This window comes from Fopius arisanus, unplaced genomic scaffold (genome assembly GCF_000806365.1).
Source record: "Fopius arisanus strain USDA-PBARC FA_bdor unplaced genomic scaffold, ASM80636v1 scaffold00033, whole genome shotgun sequence".
Taxonomy (NCBI): domain Eukaryota; kingdom Metazoa; phylum Arthropoda; class Insecta; order Hymenoptera; family Braconidae; genus Fopius; species Fopius arisanus.
Window position 1 is genome coordinate 1,106,971 of NW_011887772.1, and position 27,384 is coordinate 1,134,354.

The 27,384-nt window shown below is 34.5% G+C and overlaps 6 protein-coding genes across 6 annotated transcripts; 4 read left to right on the forward strand and 2 right to left on the reverse strand.

The window, feature by feature from the left end:
• Positions 1–165: 165 nt before the first annotated feature.
• On the forward strand, positions 166–2,219 carry l(1)G0320 (signal sequence receptor subunit 1 l(1)G0320). The gene is made up of 5 exons (XM_011303819.1): positions 166–454; positions 716–892; positions 1,189–1,448; positions 1,530–1,797; positions 1,960–2,219. Exons 1-5 carry the CDS (start codon positions 391–393, stop codon positions 2,031–2,033), a joined length of 843 nt encoding a protein of 280 aa, XP_011302121.1. The 5' UTR covers positions 166–390; the 3' UTR covers positions 2,034–2,219.
• A 242-nt stretch (positions 2,220–2,461) lies between these two features.
• Max (MYC associated factor X) lies at positions 2,462–4,043 on the forward strand. The gene is made up of 4 exons (XM_011303820.1): positions 2,462–2,816; positions 2,985–3,044; positions 3,110–3,344; positions 3,647–4,043. Exons 1-4 carry the CDS (start codon positions 2,778–2,780, stop codon positions 3,826–3,828), a joined length of 516 nt encoding a protein of 171 aa, XP_011302122.1. The 5' UTR covers positions 2,462–2,777; the 3' UTR covers positions 3,829–4,043.
• A 106-nt stretch (positions 4,044–4,149) lies between these two features.
• Positions 4,150–7,904, reverse strand: LOC105265989 (odorant receptor 67c-like). Its single transcript, XM_011303850.1, has 6 exons — positions 7,257–7,904; positions 5,427–5,751; positions 4,841–4,940; positions 4,676–4,786; positions 4,304–4,462; positions 4,150–4,230 (listed from the first exon to the last, which is right to left on the reverse strand). The coding sequence occupies exons 1-6, from the start codon at positions 7,750–7,752 to the stop codon at positions 4,150–4,152; spliced, it is 1,272 nt and encodes a 423-aa protein (XP_011302152.1). The 5' UTR covers positions 7,753–7,904.
• Positions 7,905–14,271: 6,367 nt separating this feature from the next.
• Positions 14,272–20,015, forward strand: AdSS (adenylosuccinate synthetase). Its single transcript, XM_011303821.1, has 6 exons — positions 14,272–14,707; positions 16,831–16,933; positions 17,639–18,002; positions 18,800–19,192; positions 19,362–19,618; positions 19,709–20,015. Exons 1-6 carry the CDS (start codon positions 14,513–14,515, stop codon positions 19,756–19,758), a joined length of 1,362 nt encoding a protein of 453 aa, XP_011302123.1. The 5' UTR covers positions 14,272–14,512; the 3' UTR covers positions 19,759–20,015.
• Positions 20,016–20,527: 512 nt separating this feature from the next.
• Positions 20,528–21,100, reverse strand: LOC105265990 (homeobox protein engrailed-2a). The gene has a single exon (XM_011303851.1). It carries the CDS (start codon positions 21,098–21,100, stop codon positions 20,528–20,530), a length of 573 nt encoding a protein of 190 aa, XP_011302153.1.
• Positions 21,101–22,417: 1,317 nt separating this feature from the next.
• Positions 22,418–24,247, forward strand: Tctp (translationally controlled tumor protein). Its single transcript, XM_011303822.1, has 5 exons — positions 22,418–22,535; positions 22,884–22,954; positions 23,084–23,271; positions 23,382–23,670; positions 23,904–24,247. The coding sequence occupies exons 1-4, from the start codon at positions 22,508–22,510 to the stop codon at positions 23,611–23,613; spliced, it is 519 nt and encodes a 172-aa protein (XP_011302124.1). The 5' UTR covers positions 22,418–22,507; the 3' UTR covers positions 23,614–23,670; positions 23,904–24,247.
• The last annotated feature ends 3,137 nt before the right edge of the window (positions 24,248–27,384 follow it).

The window sequence follows — 27,384 nt, forward strand, 5'->3', positions numbered from 1 at the left end:
TTTGTTGATAATATTTTTGGCTAAAAGTTAAACATTTTGTATTGCGCCTTGATGTTGCGCGTCAAGATGGCGCGACCTAGACATTCCAGTTTGAAATCTGTGGATGACTACGATATCACGATATTTTTATTTTAGTTTTCCACTTCCACGTTGTTCACTGGGCCGATTGACGAATGCGGCACTTCTTCCACGTAGCATTAGGTTGGAGAGAAATAGAGATTGGAGTCTGTGCCAAAAGCGTTGTGAACTCGTAACACTGGGGTAACCGTGACAATCGTCTTTCAGAGTGTGGGGTGAAGTGACTGAATTCAATCGTCCACTAAATTTTCGAAGCATCCATTCGAAATTTAGTCTGGAGTAGACTATTTTATTTAAATTATTCCAGTTAAAATGAGGAGTTTGGTGTTTCTCGTGCTCATTGCACTCCCGGCGTTTATTTCCATCATCAATTGTGGTAATTTTTATTTATTTTAGAATAAAAATATGGTGGGGCCACAGGGAAAATATTTTTCAATACTCCAGGTCAATTTATGGGGTTTAAAGTCGATTTTATGATTTTTTTTATGTTATGAATTCTGAGGTGATTTGAGGAGGATCTTTTTCTCGTTGAAAGGGTTGTTGTTGATTTCGAGGTTTTTTCTCTTTCGGGGGGATTTTTTTGGGGATTACGATCGAGGGTGCGTGTTAATTGGCGATTTAATGGTTTTTTTTCCAGGAGGAAATGTAGCATATGCCCAGGAAGATGAGACTGTCGACGATATGGTAGATGTCGAGGAGGAGAGCAATGTACTTACCGAGGATGAATTGGAAGAAGAAACACAGACTGCTTCTGCTGATGCTGATACAACTATTCTATTCACAAAACCTGTTGTTAGTCCTCTGTCGACTTTAGGTGAGAGAATGATTTTGGATGAAAGTTGTAAAGACCCGATTGGAACAGGTCGTCGATTTTCCTTAATTATATCCAATAATAACGAGTTAAGAGGGAAATGTTAAGGGACTTTTTTGTAGCTCATTAAATTTTCTACAAAAAAGGTCTTTTGACATTTTCTTTTAAAATTCATCCACACGTTTAAAAATCGACATATCCAGTTTATTCTACTCATGATCTTTCTGGGGATCTCTCATTAATCGTAATTAATAATAAATAGTAATTAGTACTTAATGAAATGTGATTTATTAATTTAGAACTTCCTGGTGGGCATTTGGTGGAATTCCTCGTCGGCTTCACGAACAAAGGGAAGACAGATTTTGTCTTGGAGACTCTGGAGACATCCCTCCGCTATCCCATGGACTTCAAATTCTACATCCAGAATTTTACTCATCTCTCTGTCAACAAAGTGGTCAAGCCCAACCACGAGGCAACACTTCAATACTCATTCATTCCATCTGAAACATTTGCTGGACGACCCTTCGGGCTCAATGTCAATCTAAATTACAGAGATGCTGTAAGTAGTCTTTTGATTTTATTTTTCTCTTCTCTCTGGACGATTATCTCTTGCTAAACCTGAGGGATTGGGATTTTTTAGAGTGGAGCTGCATTCAGTGAAGCTGTCTACAATGAAACAGTCCAGATCATTGAGTTGGACGAGGGTTTGGATGGTGAGACTGTCTTTCTATATATTTTCCTCGCTGCCTGCGTTATTTTGACACTGGTGGGTGGACAGCAGTTGCTCTCATCTCTCGGTAGAAAATCAAGATCTTCGTCCTCGAGGAAACAGACTGTCGAGATGGGCACATCCAATCCCAACAATGTTGACTTTGACTGGCTACCAAAAGAAACTCTCAACAGACTCAGTAAGTTGATTATTTCACAAAGAAAAGGCATACCGATTGAAAATACTTTTTCTTTGCACTCATTATCAGATTTCATTCGTTGCTACTTCACAAAAATTATCCAGCAACTGTTATTTTAATAGATAATTGATCATCTCAATTAATTATGTCATTTCTTCACAGACAAATCCCCAAGAACGCCAAAACAGAGTCCAAGACAGAGGAAAGCGAAGAGAACAGCTGGTTCCGATGATTGAGTGTGTGTTCGTGTTTAATTATTTAATCTAGGAATAAATTCAGGACAGAAATCATTGAAAAAATGTGTTTGGGTGGAGTGAGTGGTGCACATATGAGATCAATCTATTTACTTTTTTGTTAACAAAGTAATTTAAGAACCTTAAGAATTTGTATTCATCAAAACAAATTAAATTTTTTCCATAAAACTGAATTCCCCATTTTTTTCCATCAAATTTCTACAATTAATCATTATTCATGAATTACTCATTTTTCACATGATGAATAACTTTTGATAATTATTATCTTATATTATTATTATTTTTAAAAATGTAAGGGAAATTCTGAAAATTGAAATTGTCCTTGGGATTAGTTGAAGAAGCAATCGCAGGATTTCTCAGCGCTGATGTCAAATTCCCAATATTTTGTGTTTTCTCTTCCCCCTGATTCATTACATATTCCTTGACATTTCTGATATCGTCTCGTGCTCCTTGTGTTTGTTGTTGCGCGAAAAGTCTCCAGATAATTTATCAATTTATTCCCCCCAAAATTGACAAAAATCTAATAAATATTTACACAATCCTAGCTTTTTACTGACACTTGTGAGTACCTCGTGCCCCAGAAGAGTGAAAATAATTATAAAAACATATTCAGAGTGAAATTTCGACCAAATGTTCAATGAGCAGTAGATCGACATCACATCAACACTGACTTGTGACTCTCGTCATTGTTTTGAACATTTTTTTTTGTGATTGAGAAGGAGAAAAATGAGTGATGATGACAGGGACATTGATATCGAAAGCGACGTGAGTGCAATAAAAATATATCAATCAATCCATCCCTTTATTTATTTATCGACTAGTCTCTCTATACGATTTATTTATTATTTTTGTTAATATATATAATATTAATAATTGATTATTTGGTATAATGGAGGAATTGTTTGAGAGTGAAATTGACATTTTGATTTTTAGGAAGGCGATGACTCCGACTCCAGACAGAGACAATCGAGCAATCCTCAGTACTATTCACAGGTAGTGATTTAATTGATCATTATTGACGAATTGTTCAATGGTATTTTTTTAATTTGGTTTTTAAGGCTGAAAAGAGGGCGCATCACAATGCACTAGAGCGTAAGCGAAGGGATCACATCAAGGACAGTTTTTCGAGTTTACGGGATACTGTACCATCACTTCAAGGTGAAAAAGTTGCCAGCAGAGCACAAATACTGAAAAAAGCTGCTGAGTATATTCAGCAGATGAGACGTAAAAATTCGTCGCATCAGCAGGACATCGACGATCTCAAAAGACAGAATAATCTACTTGAATCACAGAGTAAGAAACAATTCTTTAGGCAAAAAACAGAATTGAGAATGTCTCAACAAGATTAATGGACATCAAAAAGTCTTCCAACGCATGATGAATCCAAAAAAAATTTTAAAACAGTGCAAGGCCTTTATTTTTCAAGATACTAAATATTTTCTGATGTTAACGATTGCCCACATAAATTAATGAATTCTTTTTTAAATGCGAGGAAGTGTTCTGAGATTTATTGGAGATAATTGTCAACTCTGTGTTGTGAATAGGAGAGTCAATTGTTTTGCTAATAAATTTATTTATTTGATTTTATTTGACAGTTCGAACTCTTGAGAAAGCGAAAATAACAGGAAATTTTGCTGCCGAATCGTGTGAAGTTGTGAAAGCAGAATCCGTTGGAATCGGTAATTATAACGATTCTGAATCGGAATCATCGGACAGTGAAACGGGTCGTGCTATTCGCCACCCGAAGAAACTCAAAATAGCAAGTATGCATCATTGAGAATAAAAGTTCATCGAGTTATGAATTTTTAAAATGAATGTGAAAATATGCGATGAATTACGTGAATCTGAGGAGAATCACTATATCTTGAATTAACGTTATTTTCATAACGCTTTTCTGTAAAGAAAACTTTTGAAATTGATAATCTAAAAACATGTAATGTAGATAATAATTTAAGTGAAAAGAATTAAATGGAATCAATGTTTGATTAGTTATTGATCTAATTTTTATTGAAATAATTAAACCTCAGAAATTTCAGTTAATATCGGTTCACCAAAATGTCGAGATTAATATTATTCATAATTTATTTATTCTTTAATATCACAGGCCCATGAGTTCGCGATTTTTTTTTTCGTTGATTGATCGGAACAAGGAGAAAACCGAGAGCACCAAGAAGACACACTGAAATATTCAGAAAATTCTGGAATTTAGGGGCAGTCAAACGAGTGCAATGATTTATCAATGATTTATTTACCTCTTTGAATAATTTGAGGGACACCGTAAAAAATGCCCCGGCGGTTAATTGCATCGGCATATTCTTGGAAATCATCATTGTCATCAAGTAAGATTTAGCATCAGTTCTTTTGAAGTCGTACCATTGAGAGTTGAAGACAGCATCACCCAGATTGAGACTCTTCAAAAGAGAAAAATGGTAAAAATTTTTTTTTTAAATTGTAAAATTGTCTTCAGAATATCTAACAGTCTTCGAAAAATTCTGTAGATCTAGTTGAGACCCAAAAAGATTCTTCAGAAGATAAAATCTATTTGAGACTTCTATTTTTTTATCTCTGATATAATCTGTCGGAAAGTTTGAAAGAATTGAGATGAATAAATGAGTAGATGATACCTCTTGTCTCAACTTGTCACCAATATCACAAAAAAGAAATTCTGTCGAAAATCCCAGAATAGCGAAGATCCCACAGATAGTGAGGAAAAATGTACTAGTAGATCCAGTTTGCTGAAACGATTAATTTGTTTATTGCATTGAAATTTATTCCTGAGGCGGTCTTACCTGGAAGGATATGATTACTGTCACGATTCCGTAGGTCTGTATAGCCAGTAAATTAGCCGACAAAAAAAGATTGAATGATTTTTTTATTGATTTAAAGAATCTGAAAAAGGCAATTTCACAGTTTTAGTAAAATAATCAGTAGCCAAGTGGTAAAATAAATAAGTGCATCTTTTTCGATGCCAGTTTTTAGCGATTATTTAGGAATTGAAGGAACATAGCGAATTTTTTGACAAAAGATTATTTTTAGAAAAAGGTGAGAGCTACAAAAAAGGTATCCATGAAAATATCGGTATTTTCCTTTAATTTCGAGATATTGACGAAAAACTGGTGGCGAAAAAAATGCAGTCGTCGTAGTTCACTAGTTTGCAACAAAAATCAATTTTATTATTAAAAAAACTATTGATGGCAAACAAAAAGTCTTTGTATTTCCTCCGCAAGTAATTTTCCATGATTTTTCATGAATAATTATAAATTATTGCTCGTACAAAAAACGTACCAGATTTAATGAAAAAAAAAATTAAGTTTTACGGAGTAATTATGCTAATTACCACTTGTGATATTGAATTAAAAAATGAAAAAAACTCACTGCATTATCTCGACATGTCTCGTTACAACGCATCCAGTGCAAGCGCAATTGTATCGCTCAGCGGGAATATTGTGGAGAGTTCGTCCCTTGTATTGTTCAATTGTGCTTCCAAGAATTTTTAATTGTGCACAGCAATGTTTAGCAAGAATGATAAAATACGCCTCGAGGGAGACGAAAGCTACAACAGTCCAGAGGGATGTAGTAATTTCAAGAATCATTATTACTCCAGATATTGGGGATAAGGTGAAGGGATGCCACACATCAGCGTAAAATGTTATTGGTTTTTGGTGAATGTACGATGTCAGCCAAGGACGAATTGCTGTAACTGTAAAAAGTTTAAACAAAGGTGACCTTGAATTTAGCTTGTAACGAAAAATAAAATATTGCTCAATATTAATGGAATTTTACGAGAAATTAATCGAGTCGATTGGAGTTTTATTTGTTAAATCTTCGCCACGTTTGTTTAAAATAATATAAAATATTCTTTAAACAATTAAACAAATTTACCAAGCATTTAGCATTAGATATCGTAAAGTACTTGTGCTTTAAAAAAAACTAATAAGAGTTGTTTTATGGAAAAAGATCTAGGTGAGAGTTGGGAATATTTTTGAAAATTTCCACTCTCACGTGGTAATTTTTTAAAAAGTGAAAAAAATTTACCGAGCGCTACATTCCGGCTGGATCATCCGAATGCTATCTATAACGGTTCAGTTTTTTCTTCGAAAGATACTCTTGAGGAGAGGTGGTTTTTTTTTTCAACGCTTGATTTATTTATAATCATGTTAAGTGCAATATTTATCGACCTGTGTTTATAAAATTGAACTTGAGGTAGGGAAAGTTAAGACATGATGGACATTCCCATTTCTTTTAGGGGAATGTTTATCGCTCGGAGATAAATCTATCCAATGGATTTTGCTTTGCTAATTAGAAAGCAGAATGTGCATTTTTTAAAATGAAAAAACATTGTATTATTGAAATTTAATTTATAATTTTTTAAAATGAACTTACCTTTCACAAGGGTATGGTTCAGAGAAGGCAATGAGCTTTTACATAAGCATTCAGATGTTCCAGTCGCGGTGTCACATATCTAGATAGACTTAATTCATTTAAAAAGTTTAAACAATTATCTCTCAGTGAGATTCGACTTGAAATCATAAATAAATTTTCATTACAGAGAAAAATCGAGGAGATTAAGAATGATATTCGTAGTAGGATGGCAAATTTCATTATTTCTTTATTGTACAATTGAAAAATTGATTATAAACAAATCGAATGTTGAGAAAAAGCACCTGTTGAGGAGAAAAAAATTAGTCGTAAAAATGATTTGATAGCATTTGAATAATCACAAAGGACTGCAGTTCTTGCTAAATTTTTTTCTAATTAAATAAATTATAATAAATTTACAAATCTCGCCTAGATCTTGTTGTATAAAAAAAAACTTTTCTTTTAGTACTAATAGTTTGAGCCATATTTAATATTGCAGAAATTGAAAATTCCGTTTTATTGTTTAGGAAATAGTATATTTGTTTATTCAAAATTATATCCAAAATTAATGATTATTAATTTTAAGGAACGCCCCGTTGATGATGATTCACCTAATGAAATTAAAATTCAATTGGTGTAATTTCCGTAGATTTGTAGGAATCTGTGATTTTTCTACGAGACAACAATAATTTCTTTCCATTAAAAATATGGCTCTTTAAAATTTTTCTATTTAAAATTCCACGAAGATCTTAACGTCAAACGTCAAGATAAATATTCCTAAATTCCTCTAGTAAAATAAGAATTTTCCTTGATTTTCAAATAAAATTTTCAGGTATTAATACTCACAAGTGAACGCAGTGGCAAACACCACAGTAAGAATTTTCAGAATAAATTGCGATTGCTTAACGCTTTCCAGCATGAGATTTTTCCTCTCGGGAGTTAAATATTTCGCTCGTTCCCAGTCGCTTTTCATGAATTCAAAAATGCCTTGGACATTACGCCGATGTATTTTGAATATAAGAACTTTTGTGGTAACGAATTCCATGAAAATCACTGTCAAAAGCTGAGGGCACCGTTCATTTTTCCAGTCAGTAAAGTACGTTTTTGTAGTGAGAGGCAGTACAGTTGACAATAAAAACGATACAATACAGAGAATAATCCACTTTCTGCGATAAGGAAACGGCCAAATCCCGAGACTTTTCATTGATTTCCTCAGATACTTCACCTCATCATCAAAATCAATTTCCAAATCAATCGGTTTATCTAAACTCCGGTGATTCCTTGAAGCGACAGACAAACATTTAGATTTAACTGATTCGACAATTGGTTGATAGAAACCCATTATGAGCCTTGAAGTCTCGATTTGGTCTCTCGACTTTGGAATTTTGATTCAAACTCAATTGCCTCCACCATTTCTAAACCTCTTAACACAATATTTGAGCGCCCTTTCCGTTTCGAGAACGAAAAAATAAAAAAAAAAAGAAAAATTCATTATTAAATGCATTCGCTCACCCCTAATAACAAATCCTTAATCGTAGATCATATTACGATTGTTATATTCTATCATTAGTGATATATTATTAGGGTGAACGTCAATCAATTTTAATTATTCATTATCTGTCAGTCGAATGATTAAGCTACCTATCAAGGGCTGTGACAATTCACTTCTCATCCTCGCAGTCACGGTATCAATTCAATTTTAATGGTAATCGACAGAGCGGACATTTTGTAATAAATAAATATGTACTTTGTTAATTTATTTAAATAACAGGGCAATATGACAGGCGCACGCGGAACACGCGGTATTGAGAACCATTTTGATAATCTGTCATCATATATTCGGTATTCTTCAACCAAAAAGATTAATCTGTTGACGCAAGCCTAACAAGTGGAATATTAAATAATTACTGATAATTCCTTGTTTAATTTGTTGTTTTTTATCTTTGATAATTTTCATATATTTTTTCAAAAATAAACAAGAGTTTTTTTTTATGGAAAAAGATCTAGGTGAGAGTTGGGAATATTTTTGAAAATTCTCACTCTCACGTGGTAATTTTTTAAAGAGTGAAAAAAATTTACCGAGTGCTACATTCCGGCTGGATCATTCGAATGCTATCTATGACGGCTCAGTTTTTTCTTCGAAAGATACTCTTGAGGAGAGGTGGTTTTTTTTCAACGCTCGATTTATTTATAATCATGTTAAGTGCAGTATTTATCGACCTGTGTTTATAAAATTGAGCTTGAGGTAGGGAAAGTTAAGACATGATGGACATTCCCATTTCTTTTAGGGGAATGTTTATCGCTCGGAGATAAATCTATCCAATGGATTCTCGGTGAGTCCTTTCATTGATGGATCGGCAGACTGAAAATAGCGAAAACCACAAGCAGACGAACTGAAATATAAAAAAGTACCGATTTATTTCGATTTTTAATATTTCATTTAATTTTTTAGTCAGAAATATATTTACCTCTTTAAACAATTCGTGGGACACTGTGAAGAAAAAACCAGCGGTTATTTTTATAGGCATATTTTTGGAAAAAATTATCATCATCAAATACGATTTCATGTCGATTTTATCACGATCGTGCCATTGGATATTGCATACAGCATCGCCAATATCAAGACTCTGAAAAATAAATTAATTAAATTACGTGACCACTGGAATTCATAAAAATTCGATATTTCATAAAATACCTTTTGTCTTAATTCTTCGCTGATGTGGCAACAAAAAAAAATTGCAGACATCCCCAGAGAGCTATAGACCCAAAGAATTGTCATGAAGTATTTGCTTTCAGATCCAGTTTGCTGAAATGATTAATTCATTAAAAAATCTGCCAAGGTCAGATTGAAAATCATGCATTGAGGTACCTTGAAGGATGTAATTAGTGTTGCAATGACATACAATTGTCCAATACCCAAATTGATGGACAGCAGGCGATGGAACAGCTTTTGAATTGTTTTGGAAATTCTGTGAATTTTCAGTGAATGGATGGATTAGAGTGGCCCTTGAGACAGCTCCAGCGGAATTTCAAACTTGCCGCTCCTGCATCTGACTTGGAAAAAATATTTTAAAAAGTACGCAAAGTCTCCAGGTCGTAAATTAACGAAAAAGCGAACTGGTGGAGCTGTTAATTACCCATTTAAATAGAATGGGTCAATTTAACATGGACTCTGGGGGAAGTGCATGGAGAGTACTTTATGTCGAATTTTTAGTAATTACTTCGATTGATATTAGCCATTGAATAATTCATCTTTTCCCAATAACGCATACTTCAGGGACTCAATACTTGAAGATACGTGAAAAAGTTTCAAATAAAAAGTGTTCATCTGCCGAAAATAGATAAATATTGTCATATGACTTGAGTCCGTATCACCATAATTTACTGAGATATCATTCGTTGAGATATTCCAAATTGTCAATTTAAAGACGTAAATCTTAAATATCTTTCTAAACACGAGAGATACAAAAAAAAGTGATAAGATTGAACTGGCGTATTTTTTGCAGAGGAATATTTTTTATCTTCAATTTTTTCGTGTATCTCTAACCGGTCAGCTGCAAATACTCTATTACTCACGCAATTATTATAATGTAATAGAAATAAATAGAAGCAAGTTCATTTGATCTTGATCTTCATTATCCACAAAAGTAGATGCCAATTCTTAGAATTGAATAATTTATATTTATCTTTTTTCGGCAGGTAGACATTTTTTATTTGAAACTATTCCGCGTATCTTCAAGTATTGAAACTAGAAATTCGACAGAAAGTAATCCTGCCCCATGTACTTCCTCCAGAGTCCATATTTTTTTCGTCTCAGTTGGGAGAGCACCCGATGCATAATCGGAAGGTCCCGGGTTCAAGTCCCGGTCTGGACTATCCATTTTTTCAGTAATTTTTCTTGCAAAAATTATATGGAGAATTATCCTGTTCCCCTTCCTACCTCATCCAAAAAATCCTATCCAATAACTCCTATGACGTCACAAAGATGTGGAACGCTATATAAACTTCCCTTCTATGATGTAAAAATGAGGAGCTCAGAAAAATAACGCAGAAAATTGACTGAAAACCCTTGATATTTAATGAGAAAAACCCGCACGACCGGCGCTCTTTCTCATTTTAAAATATATATTTTTTTTCAAGTCAGCGGAGGGGATGGCACCGTTAATCATCCTAGTATGGATTGCAGCAATTACTTTGTTATTACTCAGTGAATACGATAACTTACTTCATTATCTCAAGGTGTCTTTCCACAATACATTTAGTGCATCCGCAATTATATTTGTCTGCAGGAATATTGTGCAGAGTACATCCGTTGTGCTCCTCAATTGTGTTACTGAGAATTTTTAATTGCGCGCAAAAATGTTTTGTGATTGTAATGATGCATACTTCGAGAGATACGAAAGCTATTGCACTGCAGATGATCATTGTGCCCTCGAGGGTCATTATTAATCGAAAAAGAGATGGCATCGTGAAGGGATACCAAACATCCGCGTAATATGTCAAGGGTTTCTTCAGCATGTGTGATACCACCCATGGACGCACACCAGCAACTGAAATGACAATAAAAACAATTGATTATATTTATCCTCAAGTTATCGTTATGATAATCGCAATTTTTCCCAAAAAATTACAACAAAATCTCATTATTTTTTAAAGTGATAGGCTATTTTTTAATAAATAAATATAAATGATAAGTGACCGACGGTAGTGGCCGTGCGGTTAGAGTGCTAGACTAGCATGCCAGAGATCCGGGTTCGATCCCGGGCACCGGCGGTCAAAAATTTATAGCGCTCTGATCTCACGGTTCCACTGCCGAGCGGTAGTCCTGTCAAAAGGACGACTGTACCTGGGCAGGTTTTTTCCCTCAGATGAGGTTTTTCCCTCCCTTCAAGCAAATGCGGTACAGGGGGTTGGGGGGGTGGGAAGGGAACCAACTAACCGTAAAGACCCGAAAGGGTATACGAGAGAAAAGAAATTTTTATAAATGATAAGTGAAAAATGTCATTTAATTAATTGTTATATAATAGCACTTCAATATAATTTTCTAATTTCGGCGGCAATCGGAATTAATTGCAAATAAAAAATTACAATTCGAAATGGAAAAATTTGCAAAAATAATGTCTTTAGTCTTTAATCTTTAGTGGTTTTTTTAGGCGTTCTCTAAAATTCGGGAAAGTGCAAGAAGCCTTCCAGCCATTTTGCACTCTGCACTTGTCAGCTGCCTAGTCCATAGGTGTCAGTATGTTGGCCCCTCGAGCGAACTCATAGAGCCTTTCAATACCGTTCCTATCAACATACATTTCTTGTAAAAATAATAAAAATTTGTTTTTTGTAATCAGAGTATCACAGAAATTATCTTCGATTTGCACTTTATTATAATTTATTAATTTTAATTGAGAGCACGGAATTCTCAAAAATTCATGATGGATTGTTATTAATTGAATGATCTGTATATTTTTGGAGATCAGTACTTACAAGTGAAAATTAAAGCAGCCAAAATGCCCAAATATTTCGCGATGTTTACGGCTTGCCTCCAATAATTCCGCAAGATATTTTTCCGCTTACTAGTTAAATATTTAGCGCGATTCCAATCATCTCTCATGAAGACAAATATATCTCGAATTTCTCGATGAAAAATTTTGCACGCAAAAACCTTGATAGTAACGAATTGAAGAAAAATTGTGGCTATTAATTGATAGGCCCTTTCATCTCCCCACTCGATAGTGTACGTTTTCGTCGTAAGAATAACTATAAAAATCGAAAGGCATGAATTAACGCAATTGATTATTTTTTTTCCAGAGTATGCGAAGGGCCAAATTCCGACGATTTTCATGATAACACGGAGATATTTTATTTCTTCATCAAAATCCAGTGCCAAATTGGATTCGTCCTTGGAACATTCGACATTTTCCGAGGAATTCGACTGGAGCTTTTCACCACTTTTCTCAATTTTCTTACGTACATTCATTTCGTATGGTTTTTATAATTTTCAATATTCTTGATTTACTCCATCAAAAGCATCGTCACTGTTCTAACACCTCAAAAGAGACACTGAATGATTTGCGACCAGGAAAATCTATACAGCCGAAATCATTTTTCCAGTTCTATTATACTGGTTCTAATGACAATAAGATTACCGAATATTCCAATATGTCTATTAATCAATAATAAATGTATTCCTTCCTACACAATCGCGCAATCATTCCGAAGTAATCGAAAATACATTCTCATCATGAATTCCAGAAAAGAAGGAACGTCGAGGTTCATAAAAAAAAAGAATTGTCAAATGATTTCCTCAATAATACTAAGTGCTAGCATCAACTTAATCGATTTTCATAATCCTGGGAGATTTGTCCCCTCCGATACGATCGATTTTTCAATATGTTGTATCCAGAAATTATAACAAATTAAAATTTGAAAATTATTTTACAAATTAAAATTTTAGGGCGCAATCAAATTTGTTGGATTTCACAAGTGCCTCTCAGCTATTCCGAAATCGCTCATAAATAACTCGGACTACTTAAAGCCTGAGAAATATAAGAAAGTAGAACAAAGTAGTTCAAATCATACACTACAAAAACCGAACAATTTAACAAATAACTCATATACTATATACATATGTTTATTTATAAACAAAAAAATATTGAAAAAATAATTTGATAAATGTATGGTTTAGGTCCACCAAAAACAAAAATCATTGAAAATATTAATTTCTCTGATGAAAATCCATTCGAGAATTAGGTTAATATTTTGAGGTTCAAGACAATTATTTTTATTTTTCATCAGTTCATGAAGTAGTAGCTTCTCCACACCAGTCCTGATGATACTGATCAATTTATATTTTTACTTCCGAATGGAAGCATTGCAATCCTTCGATTCTCTAATTTTGCCTGGAGATGACGTAGAATGGTCTGAAACGTAAAAATGCGAAGTTTGAAGACCGTGTGTGTATGTGATGATCGTAAACTGACGGTCAATTTTTACAAAAGAAGGAGCATAAACGGGTAAATTCATTCCCAAAAATCTGAAATTGGGTCAGTTCATAGGTTCTAATATGGACTTCATCCGTGCTGAATTTCAGCCCGATCGGTCGACTAGTTTTTTAAATATCTGTGATTGATTCTGAAAAGTTTTTTTTCAAAATTTCTCAGAAACTATCAACCCGTCTACATTTTTTATTCTTTTTAAATGTTCGTCTCAATGTACTCTATATGGATCAGTCGGAATATATATATGTATTTCTACAAAGTTTTCGAGATATTTCAATTTTTCTTTATTTTTATAACATCATGTCGTTGCTCCCGAATGAAAGCTTTGTAATCGGCCAAATTTGAGATATCGTGGTGTGTACTCGGAATGGAAGAAAAAATGCAGCCAAATTTATGAAATTTTTTTCACATGTTATCTGATCCATTTAGACACCCCTCACAAAATTTCAAGTGTCCTATGAGAAAGAGACCAATAGAAATTAATTCTAAAGTCATTATTTATACATGGGGTTGACTGGATGATCGATAAATTCAGTATCTTTTCCACATTACCGACTGCCGGCTAACGTAGGGAAAATGCATGAGTTATCGACACTCCCTTTAACTCCACGCATAAGTAGCAACTTTAGAATTAATTTTTATTGATGGCTTTATCGTAGGACTCGTGAAATCTTGCAAGGGGTGTCTAAGATGATCAATTAATGTATGAAAAAAATTTCCCAAAATTGACTGCTTTTTTTCTCATCCCGAGTTCCCGCCATATCTTTAAACATAATGTAGTTAGTTGTTAGTTGCTCCCGCCCATGTGAGATGTCACCACCTATGTACATACATTATGTATCATATATAAACTTCCGGTTGATACGTTGGGTGATGAAAGCGCTGCGGATTGCGGACGGTCCCGTGATTTTAGAGGCGAGTGTGACTCGGTGTCTCAAAGGGGCAAGTACTCTCAACAGTTATTGCAAATTTCACCCCCCGTGGAAGGAAGTAAAGGAGAAATCCCCGGGTGTCCCCCCACCGGTGTAAAAACACCCCCAGTGTCGAGGACACTCACCGCCAAATCAGCTGATCCACAAGAATTCATATTCAGTGAAAATTCCTGGGGCAATCATGTCCGCGTGTCCGAGAATTCAGCAGGCGAATGGTGATGGAAATTTATCATCACCTAGGAAAAAACAGAGGACCACCACTTCTTCGAGTTTAACTAAGGTCACTGTTGTCCTTGGGGCACAATGGGGTGACGAGGGAAAGGGAAAGGTTGTAGATATGCTTGCTGATGATGCTGATGTTGTCTGCCGGTGTCAGGTAATTTTTTTTACTCCATTACTAATCAAAACTCATCGCATTACCAAATTCTTCATTCATCCAATCACTCATCATTACACTGACAAATAGTTTTATTACTATTTTAAAAAATCCTATTCATATTTCATTTGGACTAGCTTATCTTCATTTTTACACTGAGATAATAAAAATACTTGTGTCAATTGAATTCAATGATAAATTTATTGACTGGAGATTTTATTTTTATATCGGCATTTTAATCGAAAATAATTCGTGGTATTTAATTTACGGGCGGAAAATCTTTTAAATAAATCAAATTATTCACTCCATCAAATGTGGAAACCCCATTTTCATTCGCACAATTCCTCCCCACATTATTACAAAATTCTTGATTCTTACAACTAGTACATCCTCATTGCACTGAGAAATAAAAATACTTCAATTCAATTTTATTTATTATAAAACTCACAATTTTTTCGATTACACTGAGAAAAAAAACTTCTGCCAATTAAATATAGTAATGACGAATAAATCAATGGAGATATAGAAATGATAGAAATGATATAAATTTTATAAAAAAATATTTCGTGGGATTGAAAGTAAGGGCGTAGTATATTCGCGTGTCGTTGAATATCATTATTCAAATGTAATTAGATTCTCTGCTGTACGTTTGTGTCTTATTACATCTGCGTATCAATTATTTCTGATTGTTCTATTTAGACGTGTCTTAACAATGTGTGTGTTGTAACAGCGATTGGGTGGGGGTGGAGGTGAGCCTTGAGTGTTGATTTCGAGAGCAGTTATTATTTTTAGATTTTTAGATGCTTTCAGTACCTGCCAATTATCAGCTGCTGCGATCAGATCCACTGGCATCTCAAACAAATCTCCAACATTTCATTAATTATTTATGACAATTCACCGTTTAATTTCAATTTTTTTATATTTTAAGTGGATTATTACTCTAGTTTCGACGATTAGATATTTGTCAATCTGCGAACTAGGATTAGGGAAATTACGGGGAATTATTTTAGTCGCAACTATCGGATTGTTAATTTATTTAGAAATAAATTTGTTATCGCTCATTTTTGTATGGAGTCTTGAATAAGTGAAACGTAATACTTGTTTTCTTGGATTTTCCAGGGTTTTAAGAATTCTCCGTAATTCAGGGAAATCGAGGATTAAATTATGGAACTGAAAATAATTCAACAGTAATTTGCGGTTCCCATGGATTTCTCCATCACGTGATGAATTATTAATGTAAAAATCATTTGAAGATTTAAAAAAAATGCTAGTAATTTCCAAGAATTAATTAAATTTTTCCAAACGTCGTGGAATTTTCCCCAGCTTGGACTTGGAATTTCTGAAGAATTCATTCTGACGAATTGAGTGCCAATGAGATTTTCGCTTTTACATTCCCCGAACAATTGAATTTATCCACGAAAATTTTTGGTCTCAAGACAGTCTCTAGGAGTCGAGCTCGAGGTTGCGTATTTTTGTAATTTTCCACCAACAATTTATTTAAGAGGATGGAGTATCTCGGAAAGATAATTTACTCCTAAATTGGGATTCCTAATTACTCCGCCAATTAATTGTTTTTCCCGATAATTGTTAGCTAGCGTTCTAGTCGTTGAAAACCGCTAGAACGCTAGCTAACAATTATTGAAAAAAAAACGATTAATTGCCAGAGTAATTAGGAATCCCAATTTTGGAGTAAATTATCTTTTCTAGATAATCCAACCGGTCCTACAATTTACAATTGACATGTTGCGTTATTCTCTCCATAGAGTCTCGTCAGATCCGATTCCTTTCAACTATCAGTTAAATTTCCGTAAATTTAATTAGCGGGGATTGAACGGAAAATTCCTCATACTCATTCTTTATTGTTCGTATCTGACTGTCTCGAAATTGCAGCAGTTAATAAATCAATTAATTAAAATGTATAATTCAATGATAATAACTTTGACGCAGCAGCTGTACTTTGATTCAATGATTGTAAATTAATCGCGACAAATCATTCGAATTCATTCAGGAAAAATGACAACTTATTTAATACCAGTTTGCTCCAGTTATTTAATTACCGTTATCTCGAGATAGTGTGACCGATATGGGGGAATTGATGATTGTGAATGTCTTTTTCTTGTCAGGGTGGAAATAATGCGGGACATACGGTGGTCGTTGATGGAGTCTCCTTCTTCTTTCACCTGCTGCCTAGTGGAATTATCAATCCAAGATGCAAATCAGTACTAGGTGAGGAATTCATCGAAGACATTCACGAGGAACTTTCGGCTGTTAATATTTTATTACAATTATCTGGATTGATGCACGACACGCGTGGCAGTCAATTAAAATTCTCAAAGATAAAAGTCTCAACGTAGAAGGCCCAGAATTTCCTTATCGATAGGAGATATTATTACCCATTAATCAGAAAATGCTGGGAAATACTTGGAACGTAGAAACATGTATTTTATAGAGCCTATCGAGATAAGGAGAACAGTTGGTTCAACCAAAGACCCTCACGATATCTGAAGGACGTCAAACTCCTTATGAATCATTCAATTATACTGTAATAATTATTCATTATTAATTATCAATACGTTCCATTAAATTTCCATAGCTAAATTGCAGACGATGAAATAATTCCTGGAAATATTGAACAATTTTTCGGAATTCAAGATAGAAAAAGAAATTTATTGTTTTAAACGTGTGGATTCTTTTTTTTGTGGGGAACGTTGCAATAATTACAATCTTCTATTATATCTCACTTCACCTTTTGTGAGACTTCCCTGGAGTAAATAGAATACGAAGAATCTCGAGCAAATATGAAGTACGACAGCTATAAATAAAATAGAAGTGGTCGCCTGACAAAACTCATTACCGAGGCATCGATTAAACCCCGGGATTAATATTCGTTGCTAGCGAGTGAATATAATGGAATTGTCATTATTATTTTAGGGAATGGAGTTGTTATTCACCTGCCAGGATTATTCGAGGAGCTCGAGCAGAACGAGGCGAAGGGTCTCAAGGATTGGCAGGACAGGTTGATAATCTCGGATCGTGCCCACATTGTCTTTGATTTTCATCAGCAAGTCGATGGAATGCAGGAGCTCGAGAAGGGAACGCAATCCCTGGGGACGACGAAGAAGGGCATTGGTCCCACGTACTCGAGTAAAGCCACCAGAAATGGATTGAGAATTGGCGATTTACTCGGGGATTTTGATAAATTCTCCGAGAAATTCAAGACTCTGGTGCAACAATGTCAGAGAATGTTCCCATCTCTTCAGGTCGACGTCAATTCAGAACTCGAGCGGTACAAAGGGTACGTGCAATGCAATTAATGTCATAAATGCAATTAATGCAATTGGTGCAATTAATGCAATTAATGCAATTAATGCAATTACGGAGATAAGTGCATTAAGTTTTTTGAGGATATCTCCGGAATTAGAGGAGATAATAATATTTTTGTGATGACCTTGTTTGAAATGTAATAGGAAAATCGCCATATTGAAATTTAAAACAATCGAGTAATTTCGGGCGACCTCGGGGTCATTAGGATTTTGGGCCAGCTCACGTAGAAAATCCGCAACACGAACACTCACTCTCTGTAATTCAACCAGAGCAGTTCATATCTATAGCTTGTGTTTAGAAATCGTATCGAGAATTGAATTCAGGCGTCTAGACATACTGCGAGAGAAGTAGAAGTTCAACGGTTTTTCAAGTACATCATCGATTGAGAATTTGTAAAATCACCGGAGTGTTAGAATTTCATCGAATTGTTAATTGAGATACGTAACGTGATAAATTCCACGAGGAATAATTTGTATAACGAGGACGCAAGGCTCACATCTAATAAAGTACATCACTAATAGGTTTCGTGGAGCATTTGTAAGATAATTATTTTCTACCACCAATTGCTCCACTTCCCCCAGATCCCGGCAAAATTCATAGCTATTTCTCAAACAGACCTTTTTTCCTGGGCTAATTAAGGGCTACAAAAAAGGTTCAGACATAAATTTCGGTATCTCCCGTAGATTCAGAGATATTTGAAAAGTTGTGGAGGAAATTAATCGAATTGTTAATGAATTGATAAGTAATTTTGTTATTATTGTTATTAAGCTATGCAGAACGTGTGAGACCCCTGGTGAAGGAGACAGTGTGGTTTCTTCACAAAGCCCTGAAGGCAGGTCAGAAGGTTCTGGTGGAGGGTGCTAATGCTGCCATGTTGGACATTGACTTTGGTACTTATCCATATGTAACAAGTTCGAACTGCAGTATTGGGGGTGTTATCACTGGCCTCGGGTTACCTCCATCCACTATCGGTGATACCATCGGGGTTGTCAAGGCCTACACCACGAGGGTTGGAGATGGTCCTTTCCCAACAGAGCTCACCGACTCCACTGGGGAAATACTCCAAACACGTGGACGAGAAATTGGAGTTACCACACGCAGGAAGAGGCGGTGCGGATGGCTAGACCTTGCGTTGCTCAAGTTCACTTCGATGGTCAATGGGTAATTATTATTTATTTTATTATAACATCCGTCATATTGTTTCAAGTAAAACAGAAAACCTAGAAAATTCCTGAAAAGATCATCTTCTCTGAATAATAAAAAATCTATGATATACGGAGCGTCTGGAGGAGTTTCGGAATTTTTTAATTGGAATTATAATTAATTACAGATACACAGCACTTTGTTTAACTAAATTGGACATCCTGGACACCCTTCCAGAATTGAAAATATGCACTGGTTATCGTCTGAATGGGAAGGAGATTGAATATTTCCCGAGTACAGCGTCAGATCTGGCGAAGGTCGAGCCGATCTACGAGACCTTCGAGGGATGGAATTCGACGACAGAAGGTGTACGTTCCCTCGATAAATTACCTGTAAATGCTCGTAAATTCGTGAGGATAATTGAAGAAAATTTGAATATTCCAGGTAAGACCAATGAACTACCAATAAGTCTTTTTTTTAATTAAAAAAAATTTATATTTTGTCTAACATTCTGAATGATCTCTTGCATTTCAGTCAAATGGGTCGGCGTTGGTGCAGGAAGAGAGAGTGTCATTGCTCTCTGACGATTTAATGTAATTAAAGAATCATTTGATCGCACTATTTTCTGTGTATTAATAAGGATAATTAATGTATTGTTAATTGTTAGAAGCTGATGCGCACAGAATCATGGAGAAGATTGTATGAAAATATTGAGAAGCCTCTTGTAAAATGCATGAAATCAATTAATCAGTGCGCTTAGTCTGAACCTATTAACTTAATTTGCAAACTTTACCAATCAATTATAATTATGAAATAATTATCTTCACATTTCTTCGTTCAACAGCCTTTTCATTTTCTCCTTACCCCATCAATTTGATTACTCATTTGAATTTGTTCATTAGCTTTAGAAAATTGTGATAATTCCGTCTTTAATTATTAAATTTATCAACGAAAATTCGCATTGCTCCACAGATAATCATGAAATTTTTCATTTCCAATTCTCATGGGATAACATCGGCAAATATAAAAGAATATATGAGCTTTTTACAAAAATACATATAAAAAATATTTCACGTATTTTAAAATAGAATTCGAATCAATATTTTAAGATGTATACTATTGGTATAAAATATCGCATTTCCCTCAGAAAAATCGCAAAATTCATTGAATTTTCAATGAAATTGTGATATCGACAGTTTAATAACAAAAAACTAAGTGAAAATAAATTTTTAATGTCTTTCCCTTGAATATTTTCGAGTCAGTATTGATGAATTTTTGTTAATAAAAAATGGTTGCGGTAGATGTGATAAAAAATTCAATTAGAAAAATTAATTGCGATAAAAAAACCTGTCCCTACGAAATCCTCAAACTACTGGAGATCTTGCTCTCCCGTCGATCCCTGGCCCTTCGATTCTGGAACCAAATTTTCACACGACTCTGGGGCAGCTTGAGGACCCCTGAAAGCTGGAGGACATCCTTCCTGGTGAGATAGGGCCCACCCTTGTACTTATCTTCAAGTACTCCAAGTTGAAATGAAGTGAAAGGTATCCTGGGATGAGTGGCTGGTCTCCTCTTGGAGTTTCTGCTGCCAGAACTCCTCCGGGGAAGTCTCGGAGGCTTGTACCTGGTGCACTGGAGCCACTGGAGATTCCGCGCCCCTAGATCCCCACAAATATTCAAATTTGAATTTTTCACTCGAGACAAATCCTCTTCATCGCAGTCCGGCTGTAGTCGTTCCTTTGAACCTCCAGTGGAGGTGTCCTCAACAGTCACAACGTCTACCTCATCCTCTCTATCGGATGAACAATCGGTACAATCACTCGTTATTTCTTCTCCCTCTTTAATCCCTGAAGATGATTTAGAGTCATCCCCAAGAATTCTCGCGATGCTGAAGTCACTTTTTCGTCTGGGATGCGATCCCGACATATTCCCAGGACCAACTGAAAACCCTCGAGATCCATCTCCACCATTATATGTCCTGGACCCTTTCCAGTAACTTTTTTCCATTCGTTATTACTGTATCTATTTGAATTGAGAAATTAAACGCCTAGTTGCACACCCCCTAGATGGCTATCGCATTTCGCATCTACTCCTGGTCTTTACCGCAAATCTCCTCCCCTTTTGATACCTGTCTTTTGTTGTATGCTCTTATACCAGTGTATTATATCAACGTGAATCTTTCATCCCCTGGTGCAATAACAACAATGTAATTGATACCACTGGCGGTTGTTTTTTTTTTTTCTCCTTTTGGTTTTGCCTGGGGGGACCTCGAGTGGAGGATCTGATGGGCCAGATGTCCTGGAGCTAGTCTTCCGAGAGTAATTTAAAAGCCACAGGGGTCAACTAATCCGGTAATACGTATATCGTATGTTGGGTAAACAGATGAGGGGGTTCCTCCTCATCTACTGGTTTTTTTTTTCAGGACCTGGGGGATCGACTGTGTCAATCATTTATTGATGAGATTATGCCAACTAATTATCCATTTTGTTGCTAAAACCTTCAGGAAAATCCTAGAGGAAAATCTATTTATTTATTTAGGGAATTAGTGGATTGAGTTCAGTACAAACTATTTAATATATTCTTGGAGATAAATTATAGACCGGTAATTATTTACCGATTGTTCAGGAACTTCTGATTAGTCTCTGGCGGAATTTACATAAATTTTGATGCTTCTATTGAAGTAATGAAAATAAAAACAAATAAAGATGTTAATTAAGATTGTTAAGAAATAAATGAAGAAATTGCAATTCTATGAAGAATAAAAATCCATTACAGCTACTTAATATATTTTTGAAGATAAATTATGTACCGATAATTATTCACCGATTTTTCAGAAACTTTTGGTTAATCTCTGGTGAAAGTTTATATAAATTTTTTTACGGTCCAATAAAAATAAGAAAAATAAGAAAAAATCAATAAGTTAATTAAAATTATTAAGAAATAGTAAAATTGGAATTCTCTGAAGAAAAAAAATTCCCAGGATTTGCCGGGAGCCGTACTGAAAAAAAAAGATTTTGTGATTGACTAAAAAATTGTTAAATCTCAAAATTTATTGAAAAAAGGCGGGACACATTTTTGGTGACATAAATTGAAGAGAAAAATTTTGGACAAGTGGATGTTGTAACTTCGAAGCCAATCAATGCCGAAGAAAATATCGAGAGGTGATTCTGTGAGAACCCGCCCATAATCATAAACCGGAAATGAACCGCGGAGGTGCGCGCGCCGGTGAAAAGCTGCTGCGCCCAGTCAACCGCGTCCTTTCCGGTTCGTTCGTTGGAGTAGCTGTGTCTTATTTAGTTTTAGCTGTAATTTAATCTATCTCCATCTTCCAAAATGAAGATCTACAAGGACATTTTTACCGGTACGTACCATTTAACAAGATTATCCTGTATTTTCTCGTTTATATTTTCATAGTTTATCATCTCCAGAATGATTTATGGGGCCATGAAAAATCGAGATTGACAATGACACTATGACATTTATTCATGCTTTCTCCTGTCAAGACTCATTAGTAGCCTTGGGTTTTAATTGTTTATTATCAATCAGTTGTTTTAGTTATTTATTGTTATAAATGGAACATTTATTGCGATATCATTTTTTTTTGTAAATATCGCTTGACCATAACCTAGCCATATGGTTCCTATGTTGACTATATCGACTATATTTGATATTGTGAAATGTTTTAATGGATTTTCTGTCTGATTTTCAGGTGACGAGATGTTCTCGGACACTTATAAAATTAAATTGATTGACGACGTGTTGTACGAAGTCTACGGAAAGGTGAATATTGTTAGGGAATTGATTGAATAATGATAAAATGGTTCATTCAATTTAGAATGGAAATGCATTTTCACATTTTTGGAGATTAATTTATTGGAGATTGATATTAATTATGATTTATTATGCCAGTTGGTGACTCGTAAAAGTGGAGAGATTCAAATCGATGGGTTTAATCCGTCAGCTGAGGAAGCTGATGAGGGCACAGATGAAGGTGTCGAATCTGGTGTAGATGTCGTATTGAACCACAGGTTGGCCGAAACTTATGCCTTCGGAGACAAGAAATCCTATACTATCTACCTTAAAGACTTCATGAAAAAGTGAGTTATTAAAGCGAGAAAAAACTTCTCATGGTCTCGTCAGTGTGAAATGAAATTGTTGTCTCGAAATATTGTTCTAATTTTTGATGATTTATTTAATTTTTACCCAGATTGGTAGCAAAATTGGAGGAAAAATCGCCAGACCAGGTTGCCGTATTTAAAAACAACATGAACAAAGTGATGAAGGAAATCCTGGGGAGATTCAAGGAGCTCCAGTTCTTCACTGGTGAATCGATGGACATTGATGGACTCGTCGGGCTGATGGAGTACCGTGAAATTGATGGTGTATCAACGCCAGTACTCATGTTCTTCAAACACGGTCTCGAGGAAGAGAAATTCTAAATTAAAAGATAATTCATTAGATATTCAACAAATTATTGGATGACGAAATAAAATTTTGTAAGTTTCTGCTGCTCTTAACTTTTATTCCTCAAGGGCTACATGTCACGATGATAACGTCTGGGGATTGATGTTGTCATTGCACTGACATGTGACATTGAGTAACGGTGAAGAGATTCCCGGACTGATCCTATGATCAGGCCGTCTAGGTTAACCAAACATTCCAGATAAAATCATAAAATCAATGGGGAATAATTTTTTTTTGTTAATTTAACGATTTTCTATTATTTCAGATAAATCCGGAATGAAGACTGTACCTTAGCTTCCCGCGTCCTGGGGATAATCAGTGTCCAACGAACTCACGCTATTTAATTTATAGCCAATAACTATTTTTGATTTTGTCATTTTCTTTTTAATAATTTTGCGAATGTACATAAAAAAATCAGTCGAGTCCCCAACAGAAATTAACAGAACGAATTGTCCAGTATATTTTCTCGATTATTTATTAATTTCTGAATAACTTGAATTAGGAGAGAGAGATGAAGAGGAGAATGAAGATTTGATATGATGGAATGAAATAAATTTGTTTTCGTGACCCAAATGACCCATTGCAATCAATAAAAAAATGTTTTCATAAGTGATGAATTATCTTGCACGCATTCCCTCATCCCAAAAATTTTGTCCAATAGAAAATAATAGAAATTATTCTGCTGGTAGTGTTTTATTTAAACGCATTTGTCCATAGAACACTATTCATTCTAAATGATTAAAGAGGTACATTGGATATCTGTTATTTCCAAAATCATGAATTTCCCACGTAAAAAAAGAAATGTTATCCTTGAAAATAGGACGGTAACTGCAATGACAATCATTTTCCAGAATTTATTCTCCTATTTTTTCGCTTTAATTCGATGAACTGTTTGTTCAATTTCAATCGAACATTCATTAAAACATATTTGTACTAGTGTGTAACATTTGCAACTCGATAATGCCAATTTATGATCGATCGATCAAACGTTTAAATCATCCTATATAACAAATCTAATTCTCAATTCGTTGACCAAACGTTCATTACCTTTTGGACTAGCGAATTCATTGATTTGAGCATTAATAAAAAACATTTTTCTTTACATTAATTTACAGAACTAAACATCATCCCTATAAATTACATTTTTGTAATGTGAAATAACAGGCAGAAATTTCATCGAAGATTATCACGTGGACAAAACATCACAGCACAAAATATAAAAAATCAAAATATCACACGATGAAAAAATGACATTTGGAAAATTCCAAATTATCGGGGGAGCATTTAGATATTTTGCCATGTGATATTTCGTCCTGCAACCTCCAGAAGTGCTACTAAAATCAATGAAAGCAATTACTGGGTCATTACTGTATCGTGTAATTATCATGTACTTAATCTATTCAAGTGATCGTCAGGATCTTCATTAATTTTTTCTCGTTATGCTTAAGGTAATATATATCTCGGTTTTATTCTTACATATTTTTTTTTTTTTTTTTCAACATTCAAATATAATTCATTATGAAAATTCTCACAGGTAGCACTCGCGCCCTTGCTCTTCTAATCTGGCAAAATAATTTTTCTTCCCTTCCTGGTTTTATTTTCTTATTTTTGTTGGATACCAAAACTATTGACTCTCACGTACGTCGAGGTAATTTCGGTTCAGGTTCCTTCCACCACTTTTTTTTTTAGTTAATCCATTGTTCAGTGACATCACGAGAAAAATATTACGAGCATTATATATTCTATTATTTCCATTATAGATCTGTTTTTTTATTCTTTCCATTATATAATTCTTTCGATTGTGATTATCGGTAATGCACTGGTGGGCATCAGGTCTCGATCAATAATAAAATCAATACAATCAAATGATTACAAATGAAAAGATAATCATTCCGATCCTCACAAAATAATTAAAATAAAAACGTTATAATTTACAATATGATTTCGTGTTCTGCATAATCGTGGGTTTTTCTCTGCGATAGGCATCAACATTAAAAAACTCTAATCAAGTGTAATAACAATAACCAACAACTAACGATTCCCTACGCATTCACGCAAAAATAGAAATATCGATTCGATAATTGTATCGTTAATATTTAATCGTAAGTAGGTAATTTTTTACTGTTTTTTTTTATCGATTCAAAATACCGATTTTATCGGTGATAAATCGGCAACAGCTGAGTGGAGATAAGTCTTTCATGTAAATTGCAATAGTTCGATAATAAATACGTGATTAATTCAGTTAAGGCTTGGATGGACTATCTATCGAACGTCGACTTTTGTTTAAATTTTATTTTTTTAACCTAAAATACATTAAAATTTGGGATGAATTTTGTGTTGCGGGAAGCAGTTGAATGGACATGAAAAAATAATGAAAAAAAAAGAGGAAAAATGATTGAAGGGCGCGAAAGATCGATATTATTTAAAAAGGATTTACCAAATTTACTAAAAAATAATAAAAAATACGTAGCTTACTATTGCATCTAGCTGTCACTCAATCTTTTTTATTATTTTTTTGTAAACTTGGTAGATCCCTTTTAAACAATATCCCTCTTTAGCGCCTTTCAATAATTTTTTCTCTTTTTTTCATTATTTTTTTATAACCATTCGAGTAGCTCCCGCAACACAAATTTGATCCCAAATTTTAATGTATTTCAGGCTAAAAAGATAAAATTTAAACAAAATATGGCATTCGATAGATAGTCCACCCGGGCCTTAAGTAATTTAGTTTAGTTTAGTGTTCTGAAAGTTGTAGATCCGATTCTCCTCGAATTTTTTAATGAGCACCGATGAGCGGGAGGTCGCTAATAGAGCAAACGCCTGTACCGATATGGTTTTTCCTGTGGTTTCCCATGTCATTCCTAAGTTCTCTAGAGTGAATATGGTACAGTGTAGGATCCACAGCCACATGCATACGGATAGGGCCAATTAGCCAAAAGGGGAGGCAGAAAGGGCCGGAATATAAGAAATAAAAATTAATTCAACCATGAAACGACGAATCAATTGTAATTCTGGTGGAATTTAGGCGAAAAATCGCCGGATAGATTCACTTTCATCACGTGACTACCTAATTTATTCACACTTGAATATTTGTTTATTATTATTTGTTAACTCACTCAGCTATCGCCGCAATTTTAGACGAAAAATTTGTCAATAACGAGAGTCAAAGAGTCTACATCCTTCTTTAGATTTAATCGTTAATCGTCTAGTTTCTCTACGCAATTCTTAATTTTATAGAACAAAAGTACATTTATATTTTTTCGCAGTGTTAATGCGATCCAATGTTCATTGAATCGTCCAATGATTTTTTCCCCTCGAAATTGCAACGCTTTCAATTTTACTGTCGTTGAGTAATTTTTAGCTGCATCAGGCGTATGAAACAATCAGACTATTTCCGTAAGCTGGATGTCCAGGGATGATTCTTATTCATGAATATTTTTACATATTTTTTTACAAGAGATAATCCAAACAGTGAAGAGAAGAAGTAAAAAGTCGATTTGACTGATAAGTAAGATTTTGCCGAATATCTCCGAAATTAAAAGAAATACAGAATTTTTCATCGATAGCTTTTTTGAAGCTCTCATTGAGCCCTACAAAAAAGGTCCTATTAAAAATTCTGGTATCTCTCTTAGATTTGGAGATATTCATCCAAAACTCGACATTCGCTACTGAATTTTCAAATTTTTAGGTATCACCCCTGGACGTTCCCCTCCGGAATTCTTCATACGCAATAATAGAGTCATTAC